The following is a 10,385-nucleotide window of genomic DNA, read 5'->3' as shown; positions in this document are numbered from 1 at the left end:
CTTAATAATATAAAGAAAAACACAAGAATAGTGATGCTGGTAATTCAGACATGCCAAAGGGCATAATGTGCTTCCTTCAAGTGAAAAGTTGAAAGTTCTTTGACTTGATAAGGAGTGGAAAAAAATCATAGGTTGAGGTTGCTAAGCTTTATGATAAAAACGAATCTTCTATCCATGAAATTGTGAAAATGGAAAAGGAAATATGTGCTAGTTTGCTGTCATACCTCAAACTGCAAAAGTTATGGCCACAGTGAATGATAAATAATTAATTAAGGTGGAAAAGGCACTACATTTGTGAGTGGAAGACACAAACAGAAAAAAATGATTTAGTACTATATGTTTCAGGCACCCACTGTGAGTCTTAGAATATACCCTCTATGGATAAGGGGGGACTACTGTGCTATGTCCACCTTACAGATGCAGAAACTGAGGCCAAGGATGTTAAGGACTTGCCTAAGATTACACAGATGTAAGTTATCAAATGTCAAAGTCTGTCCCTTCCTATTTAACACATTGAGGGAAGGACTACTAGAGAACACAATTTAGAAGCCCTGAGTGACCATAACTGATCTTAGTGTATATGTAAATTATGTTTATTTTCCAAATTGGACCACTTCTGCAAAGTAGTTGGATTTAACTATATTTGGCATGCTTTTTGCTAAATTTGGGGCTTGTACTTGGCAAGCTTCTCCTATGACTTTGATCTAAGTCCAAAATTGAGAACTTCATTCAACTTGAGGTCTTTAGTTCCTTTTGCCTTATGGAGAAAATGGAGACCAAGTATCTAGCAGAATTTTTCCTTTTAAATACACATTAACATCTATTTTATAGATTTTGAAGATTTTAATGTTTTTTTTTCACTTAAAACTTGAAACATAATTTGTCCAATTTCTTCTATAATCCAATGCCCAATTCTGTTTTACAAAAAGTTTTTCTCGATCAGGCAAGAAATGCCTGTATATACATGTTACATTTCATTACACGACCTTCATGTATTCACATTTGCATTAATTCCTTGAATTTTACTGTAAGAGAAATTAGTGTGCATGCAAACAGTCTCTAGATATTCCTACTGGTATTAAAATCATTAGACTATCACATCTACTGAAATTTACTGGAGAAGTTTCAAAGTGGCAATAGAAAAAAAAGGGCAATGTTTTCTTTTCCTTTTCAGTTTTTGAACATAAACTTTGAAAATAACAAAACAGGTTTAAAAAGGCCATTAATGAAGTGTTTAAAATGCACATAAACTCAATAGAAAACTTACATTTTAGTAATTTGGTTATTCCAGAAATTAATAAAGCATTTTTTCCACTACGTTTAAGAATGAACACAGCGGATTTTTCTTTGATGCAGACTTCGCTCTAGGGCTCTCAAAAATTAGCCATATTAAAACTTTTCGGGGAGGTTTACGTTCCCAGTTCCATTCTATAATTTGGAGGGTGGGGAGAATTCGATTTTTTGCAGCTCCATTTCAGCAACGCCATTCTTCGCGAGCAGCTGCTGGAAAGGAAGAATGCGGTCTTAAATGAGCAAAGATCTTTAAACAACTTACCCCTAAAGAGTCTGTCTAATATGAAATTTATTGTTCTAAAAAATACGGAAATAAAGTAGGCTGGTCTTTTTATTTTTCTCTTTTCTTCAATACTTCTATTCTCATCTGTTTTGACATTTCCTGTGCCCCCCGCTAAACCTGCTAAGTTAGGCGTTGTCAGAGGTAAAAAAAAGATTCTGGCTTTCAAGGAGAACGTAGGGGATGTGTCGGGAAAGAGGGACCACTGTGATTCTGGGGAAGTCGAGGACCCTCCGGACCGTGCGATACTGCAGTACAAACGGTCTTAGACTACGCGGACAAAGGGCGCTAGCACAGGTATCTCCAAAAGAGAGGACCAGCAACTCGCGCAGGGAGAGGCGGCACCGGCCAAATCCCGCGTGACCAGCCTTCGGGCGGCATCCGCTGGGCTCTCCGTTGCCATAGAGACCCGGGCACCGGGCGGGGCTGGAGCTGCCGGAGACTTAAGGGGCCTACCTTCGGCGGCGGCCTGCGCGCGTCCCCCGGCCCCGCGTTCCACCTCGCGCCGCCCGGCTCCGCTGCCGCGTCCGCGGCGAGGGACGGCGCGTGGCCTGGCGAAGCCCTGAGGCGAGTCCTCCTTCCGGGCACCGGAGCGAAGGGAGCGCCGGAGGCCGCCCCCACCCCCACCCCGGTCCCCCGCCCCGAACCCGGCGGGCGGGTGAGGCTGCATTTGAGCCAAACGGCCTTAGCTGGTCGCCGTCGCCGCTCTGCCATCCCGGGGCTCCCGAGGGCACTGTTTCAGACACCAGCCTTCGGTGCCTGAGGTGCAGCGGCCGCCGCGTCTCCGTCCCCAAAGCCCCGGGAAACATCCGGCCTCTGGGGTAAGGGAGGATTCGTGGGAACCCGTGGAAGGGACGCCCGTGGAGCCGAAAACGTGGCTCACTGAGGAGCTCTGCCCCCAAACCGGCCGGGGAAGAAGCGTCCACCGTCGCTCGGAGACGATCCCCAGCCGTCTCCACCTCTCTTCCTTTTTGAATGTGTGGAGGTTTCATTGGGGCTTGTCCAGCTGCTCAAAGTATTTAATGGTGATATGGGCCAGTAAATGCCACCTCTTAGTCGGTAAGGCCACAGTAGAGTGGGCCACCAGGTGTGGTCCTGCGGAAATAGTGATTTACTGAGATAACCTTTTCTTTGAACAGAGACGATGCTTACGGTACAAGGAAAACCATTTCCTGGAACATCTGAATTGTAATTCAAGCTTGAGTTACCGACGAGTCAAAGGGCAAACATGTTAAACTCCACCAATGAACTACAATTTTCCAAAGAAAATACAGAGATCTCCAAACTCGCTTCCCTGGCACTGTCAGATGACGCAGCATCCAGCGAAAAAAACTCACCTGGTGTACTCGAAAAAACTGGTTATCCGGACTCTGTTTACGTCATGGCAGCAAACATTTTTCAGGGTATTCGAATCGAAAAGTCACCAGAGAAAGTCTTAATAAAGTATGGGAATGAACCCCTGCGGTCCTCGTCTGAGTCTGAGGATGAGTCCTTGCAACGTTTGTCCTATGAGTTGGCTTTCAGTGCCCTGAAATGTGAGTAGTACCAGTCTTGAAGATCAGCACAAAGCGAAAATGAGAGGATTTGTGGAATGCAGTCCCCTCTTTCCGTCCCGTCTTACACATCATATTTTGTTTTTAGGCATATGCATATCTTTGGCCAGTTGCAAATGTAAAGGAATTAGGAGAGTTCCAGTGAAACAAGCTCTTTCAAGCCAGAACTGGTTTTCACTGTAGATTTTGCTTAGCACAGTGCCTTGTTCTTAGATGTAATTCACAGCCATTAAATTGAACAAGGAAACAATTCCATTAGCACGAAGTACAAGAATCCATTGAAGTATCCAATTACAGTTTATCTCTCTGTCCTTGGGTTATTTTCCATTCTCTATATTTACATTTTGTATTTTAGTGTGTGAACTTTCACAGATATAAAAACCAGTAAAGGGGCGGGGGAGAGAAACAGATGGCATACAAAGAAAAGGTGCAATATATTTAAAATAACAAAATTAAATCAACCTCAATAAAGACGATCCCATTCATAGCCATTAGCTTTAATTTTGGGAGCTCGTGAATTTATTCCTCCAAACTTTCATAAATTCCCCTTTCTGATTTGCTTCTATGATTTGAGATGCAATGTTTCCGAGTCCCATAATGATAGGTTAATTAATAGCTTCTGAGTGTGGAGCTGACCCTAGGGTAGAACCAAATATTTTTCTAAGAGCAAGCAGTAACATGGCCTGGGGACATTTGTTTTTGTACTAGCTATAATTATACTATATTAGTATAATATAGTACAGTGTACTATAATTTAAATCATAAAGTTCATATTAGTTTGTAAACTGACTCAATATAGTTCTAAAAAGAAGATCCAGAAATGTTTGGAGTATTAGCAGCATATTAAAATGAGCATATGGCTTCTAAAGAAACACCTTGAAAGGGCAACACTCATTTGCATATATATTTTTAGTATTAGTACTTACTGGGCCTCGCCCATCCTTGCACATAGGTAGGTAACAGTTGTTCAGTTGAATTCAAATGTCCCATTAGTTTCTTAGACATGATTTATATTTTTGGTTATCTGCAGAGATGATGTAAATTCTGAAGCCAGGAATTCGTTAACAGAAAACTTTGTTTTATGTTAAGAGGCAACTTCTCTTCAGTTTTCTTTGTTTTCTTTGGCTTGTGATTTTTTTTTCTTTTAAAATCTGTTTTAATCATTTTTCCTCCTCCAATTTAATCTTTCAGATTGTTTCATTCCTTCTGTACACCCTCTTTAAAAAATGTAGTTTTAAAGACCAACCAAAGTGTTGCACTTTAAATAATCAGTCAAATGAACAGATTTCTATTTCTCCTTGCAACAATGAAATGCAGACTGGGCATATATGTTGATTAGTTGGTATTTAATGTTAATGCCAAAACTCTATTATAGACAATTTGTTTTCTTAATATAATATTGAATCTTACCTTTAGAAATCAATTCTAAAAGCTTGAAATTATTTTATGAAAAATTATGTACTAACTAGATGGTTATGCTATGGTCATGTGTGTAGTAGATTTACCTTTTTCTTTCTCTCAATCTTTATTTTTGTTTTATGAAAGGGTCTTATTACTACTTCATATTTTTCAATGACCCAGAAAATCCCATTTAGATAAATTATTGCCTTTACAAACCTGCTTGTGTTTGAAATGTTCATTTTTATAACTTCCAATTCTAAAATAAGTTGGCTTTGGTGTTTACTTGGTACAGATACTTTCTTACAAGAATAATATATTGCTTAAATTATCTGTATGACATCTGAATGTTCAAATGGAATAAAACCAGAATTCCTAAATGCAGTGGTTTTCCAAAATAATTAAGAGCCTGATATTTTGCTTTAAAATATTGGAGGATCTCATTTATTTCATATTTACTTTCTGCATTTATTAGTGTTTTATCAATATTTTCACACGATGTTTTGTTAACTCACATTTGGCTTATACAGTATAAGTTCAGAGAATCACTGTTCAGGAAAAAAAACTCAAGATTTCTTTCCTCAGGTTTTTTTAGGAGCAGTAAAGCTGAAAAGGTTAATGTACAAGTTAAAGAGAGCTTAGGTAATGGTCCCTTTTATTGGTGATTTTGTGAACAGGTAATTTGATCATATTACCATATATTTTTTTTAGGAAATCCAAGGGGAAAAAAAATGACAAAAAAATTCTTATTTAATACAAGTGTTAAGTATATTCCTTTAGTTGTGTTTTATGTTTTTCACTCTTATTGTTTGCTCCTTTGTTGATGTCCTTCTTTGTTTATATGCTCTTTGAAAGCAGAGAGCATATTTATCTGATTAACCTTTTAAAGGTTTAAAGGGCTCAGTATAATGTTTTTTGAAGTAAAGACAGCCATTACTCCTGTTTTACTAAATAGCCGCAAGGTCAATTTTCTGCTAAAGGAAGTAATGAAGAGTAGCTTATTCCTATTTGACTTCTGTAAAGAAGTAAAGTACTAGCAGCTAATTTATTTTTTCAAAGAATCTCTGGAAGTTTCAAGGAATACTAAATATTAAAAAAAAAACTGGCAAAAGGATTTTTAAAAAAATAAATTATGAACAACAAATAAAGGAAAAAATAAAAAAACTTGAGGAAAGAGATGTCCTTGAAATTGTTTATCTTATCCTGGCCTAATTCTTTCTCTAACCTATCTAGTTGTATGTGGTAATTGGTGAACATTCAGTCCCAGGAACTGGCTGTGGCATTAACCTGGTCATTTCAGAATCATCTAACCCGTCAGTGAAAAACCTTGTAAATGCTTAATGTATGGTTTGGTTATGGTTTTAGGATTTAGTAATTGTAGTCGGGAGTCTCTAAGACACCCTTAGGGTCAATGATTTCACAAGGACTCATAGAACTCAGCAAAGATGTTATACTCATGGTTATCACATGAAAGATTAGAAAGTAAATCAGCACCAGGAAAGGGTATACATGGTAGAGTCCAGGAGAGACCAGATTCAAGCTTCCTATTGTCTCTTCTCAATGGAGTTATATGGATGGTGCTTAATTCTCCCAGCAATAATATATGACAACACAAATATTGCCAACCAGGGAAGCTCACCCAAGCTGCTGTCTAGGGTTTTTGTTGAGGGTCAGTCATGTAAAAACAAGGAGAGCCCTGTGGCTGACCTTAAATCTCTTTTTCCTGAAGTCAGACTTATACCACGTTGCCCAAGGCTCTAGGTGAAAAGGACTTGTATCAAATGGCAAGATATTCTAAGGGTTTATAGAGGTTATATCTCAGTCAAGGGCAAAACTGTTTTTTGGAATGTGCGAGGTTTGGCCACCTGGGCCTGCTGAGTTAATTCTCGATTGCACAGTGAATCATTAGAAAAATGATCTAGATCAATAACCTCTTTGGCTCTGGTTGTCATCTAAGAGGTTAAAAGCAATTTTCTTGAATGACAATAATAACTTATATTTACACAGCTCTTTGTAATTCACAAAACAATTTATATCATTTGATATACCAGTCCCTTGAGATGGAGGATTCTCATTTTGCAGGTGAAAATTTGAGGGAAGCTGAAGAAGATATTAAATGATGCACCTGAAGTACTGAGCAGGAAGAATAAAAAGAGAAAGTGTTGTATCTGTTTGAAATGGTGGTAGGATAGCAATCTCATGCCTAATTCTAGTTGTTTTTTTTTAATGTTTCTACATTGTTCCATTTTAACCGTATAATGATTTCATATTTGGTGATGCCAGTTTCTTTTCCCTGGTATTTACTTCTCTCAGATCTTTCAAAAATGTTAGTGGCTCTTACTAATTTTGCCAAAAAGACTTGAATAATTTTGTTAGTTCCCTCCTTCTGTACCTATAAAACCCTATCTATGTCTTACAATCATAGGAGGGCTTTGACATTCTTGAAGTGAAGGTTCTAGAGGTCCCTCCTATGAAGGATATTATGAATACATAATAAAAATAGGGAGAACCTAGGGAAGAGTCAAAAGAAGAAACATCTTCCTTTTTTTTTTTTTTCCAGAATGGAAGGGATGACCAGGTGGACTATGTGAGTTTTAGGGGTCCTATAAATAGCACTCTCCCTTCCAAATACTTGTATTTGGAACCAGTTGAGAGAGGAAAAAGATGTTTGGGGATAAGGCTTTAAATCTCCAATCAAGTGGCTTGCAAATACTTTACACCTGAATTAGAGACTTCCATCTAATCCAGGGGTTCCCAGCGCTGGGGCCTCAGGCCCGTTAGGAACTGCTGCACAGCAGGAAATGAGCAGCTGGTGAGCAAGTGTAGCTTCATCTGTATTTGCAGCTGTTTCCCAGCACTAGCATCATCTCCTCAGGTGTACCTCAGATCATCAGACATTAGATTCTCATAGGAGCACTGGTCCCTGGTGCCAGAAAGCTTGGAGACCGCTGACAAGGCTCAGCTGAAGAAGTGCAAACCCCTTCACCCCAACTTGCACAAGGCACATATCCCTCCTGCAGATATGCTGGCAGAAGGGGAGTAGATGGATGGGAGAGAGAAAGGAAGAGAGGGAAAGAGGGAGGGAGGAAGGTGAGAGGTGCTCTAGTCCCTTTTTCCAGTTTCACCAATCAAACACAATTTTCCTTTCATAGAGAGTGGTAAGGGGATGGAAGAGTCCAGCAATATTTTTCTAGGGAAGGCCTTCCACATTGAAAACATGAGGAACGGGATTTAAGAGTTCCCTTCAACAGAATAAAGAGAAGGGGGGGGGGACAAGGGAAATTGGAGCTATGGAGCCAAGATTTATGATCTTCAGGTAAGTCCTGATTACCCAGATCAGGCATCAGCAGTGTTTTTATTTAGCCGCTCTGGTTTCTTAGAAAAGTAAGATAAGGAAAGGCAGCACTGTGTTATGAAGAGCATGCGCTTTGGTGCCAGATTGTCTGGATTTGAACCACTAATCTGAAACTTGCTGTGTTACTATAAACATCTTACTTCACCATTCTGTGCCTCATTTCCTAATCTGTAAAATGGGTTAATGATGATACCTAAATCATAGGGTTGTTTTGAGAGTTAAATGAATTAATGTATGGAAAGCACTTGGAACAATGTCTAGCATATAGAAAGTACTATTGAGAGTATGTAACTGTTATTAATGTGGATATTACTATGTGAAATTGTACATATACAAAAATAATTCATTCTGTACAATATCAAAGGCAGCCCAAAGATGATATTTGACAAGAATCTGAGGAGGAAAAAATGCAGTGTTGACAAAATCGTGTTTTCTTTTCTTTTCATTCATTCTGCCTCTCCATTGCTCAAAGTTCTACAGCCTGTGCAGGTCTGCTATCTTAGAAGTCTTTCATTCTTATAATGACTCTATATACTGTGACAAAATTGGGACTCATGCTGAGAAACTATGAAGTAGATAGGAATCGGTTTGCAAGTACTAAGGGTATGAAACTTTAAACTTCATTTTCCTTCTAAGTGAAATGGGGATATTATCTTGTACAATATAGCCATAATTGGTAGCTAAAATATGGATAATGATTCCCAAAGGACTTCCTATGAAAACTGGAGTCTGTGCTCACAAGTTAGTCACTTCTTAGTTTTCCCATCCCCTAAATCAAAACTGAAATTGAATGTGCATATGGTAGGTGTCCCATAAATGTTGAATGAATCAAAGCTAGCCTAGCTCACTGTTCCACTGATTAAAGCATTTGTTATGTGATGTATATATAGCTTAAGTAGTTATAACAAAAGGAATACTTGTATCCTGTGGAGATTTTTAAGTATATTTATTTGCTTCTACTTAGTACCTTTGCAATTATCCCTCTGCTTGGAATGCTTTTTACATGGCAAATTATTAGCTCATTGTCATTTGGGTCTTAGATTAAATGTCATCTTATCAGTGTCTTCAGTAGTGAGTTTTACAAACTAAGAAATAATACCAATGTAACATAAACTCTTCAAGAGTATAGAACTTTTCCCACTCATTTTATAAGGCCAGCATAACACTAATTCCAACATTGACAAGGATACTACAAGAAAAGAATTATAGATCAACATCTCTCATGAGCATAAACATAGAGCAAAAATCCTAAATAAAATATTAGCAAGTTGTATCCAGTAACACATAAAAAAGATAAGACATTATGAATTAGATTTGTTTTGATATTTTTCAAAAGACATAAAGGTTGGAATTTCTTTATTAATACTTGAACTATTCAGATAATGTGCCTTTGACTATGATTCCAGGTGGAGCATGGGTCATTAGGATCTAGGATTTATAAAGATTACAAATATTTAATGTCATTACAATTTAAAGCTTTTTGAAGAATCGAGGTATATTTCAGATATGAAAGTAAAAGTGTTTTTATGATATTGTCTAAAGTGTAGTTTGATTCCAAAGTTTTTATTTTCAGCTTTGGTATATTCAGTAACAGACATTTTTCTTGTCTTGCAGATCAAGATATTTTAGAAACTATATTAATAGATAGCTATATCTTCCCAAGTACCACAATAGTAAGTAGACAACTTTTACATCATTAGCTGTCTCATGATTGTTATTTAGAAAGTACTAAAAAGCCTTCAGATTTAAGTCATAACTAATTTGCTTAATGCTGAAACTTCTTCAAAATATATCCTTAACTCTTTCCTACTTGTAATACTTCTAAGACTGACTTTAGTCCTTTCATTTTGATGAACATACCCAAAATTGTCTTTTTTGAAAGGTTAATTTTTTACTGGACTTTTTTTTTCTGTTTTGAAGTATTTATCTCTCGATCCAACCAGACTATGTAAAAATAGTCATATTCCTGGCTCTCTTATGAAAATAATGAAATGGAAATTATTGCTATTTGATATTGTTTGCATACTTTTCTTCATGTGTGTTTCCCCTTGGTAGCCAGATCATTTGAGCAGTCTAATTATTGTGATGCTGTATGATTTTCAAGATAGAAAATTTCAAGCTCGTTTTCTTTCTGATAATGAAGAGTCTGTAGCAGAAGTTCAAGAAGTAGAGAACCTTCTTAACAGGTAACTATAAAAGTGAAAAGGATGTTTTATATGAAATCATTATTAGTATTTTCATTGGTAAAATTCTATGCAGTATAATGTGTAGGTAAGTGGTAAAAGTTATAGAGAACAACATAAAGGTTCATAAGTTTCTTAAGTTCCTTTATAGTTGTGAACAGGTTAAATATTCTGTTTAAAATCAAATCATTTTTGAAATCTTGAATTGCAAGATTCAACTTGGAAGTATTTGGAAAATTATGAAAAATTCCTAGTAATTTTAGCACATACAGAAATTAAACTTCATTTGAAACAACCATTATTTACTTGGCTTTGTTTACAGC

The 10,385-nt window shown here is 37.3% G+C and overlaps 2 protein-coding genes across 4 annotated transcripts in view; one reads left to right on the top strand and one right to left on the bottom strand.

Annotated features, from left to right (window-relative positions):
• Nucleotides 1-218: 218 nt before the first annotated feature.
• LOC118608686 lies at nt 219-2,706 on the bottom strand. 2 transcript variants are annotated; one of them, XM_036228013.1, is made up of 2 exons: nt 2,030-2,706; nt 219-1,503 (listed from the first exon to the last, which is right to left on the bottom strand). In XM_036228013.1, the coding sequence occupies exons 1-2, from the start codon at nt 2,563-2,565 to the stop codon at nt 1,410-1,412; spliced, it is 630 nt and encodes a 209-aa protein (XP_036083906.1). In that variant the 5' UTR covers nt 2,566-2,706; the 3' UTR covers nt 219-1,409. The 2 variants fall into 2 exon arrangements, with proteins under 2 accessions (XP_036083906.1, XP_036083907.1); XM_036228014.1 differs by having other exon boundaries at nt 219-1,500.
• NSUN7 (NOP2/Sun RNA methyltransferase family member 7) overlaps nt 2,010-10,385 on the top strand; it is a 38,195-nt gene continuing 29,819 nt past the window's right edge. The window contains exons 1-4 of one of the 2 annotated variants that reach the window (XM_036228012.1): nt 2,010-2,140; nt 2,713-3,108; nt 9,494-9,552; nt 9,935-10,065. In XM_036228012.1, coding sequence (XP_036083905.1) covers nt 2,802-3,108; nt 9,494-9,552; nt 9,935-10,065 — 497 coding nt within the window. In that variant the 5' untranslated portion in view covers nt 2,010-2,140; nt 2,713-2,801. Of the gene's footprint in view, nt 2,141-2,252; nt 2,395-2,712; nt 3,109-9,493; nt 9,553-9,934; nt 10,066-10,385 lie in introns of those variants that run through there. The other variant, XM_036228010.1, reaches the window with a different exon arrangement.

This window comes from Rousettus aegyptiacus, unplaced genomic scaffold (genome assembly GCF_014176215.1).
Source record: "Rousettus aegyptiacus isolate mRouAeg1 unplaced genomic scaffold, mRouAeg1.p scaffold_m13_p_10, whole genome shotgun sequence".
NCBI lineage: Eukaryota > Metazoa > Chordata > Mammalia > Chiroptera > Pteropodidae > Rousettus > Rousettus aegyptiacus.
The sequence above is the reverse complement of the archived record's forward strand: the minus strand, read 5'-3'. Positions and strand labels throughout refer to the sequence as shown.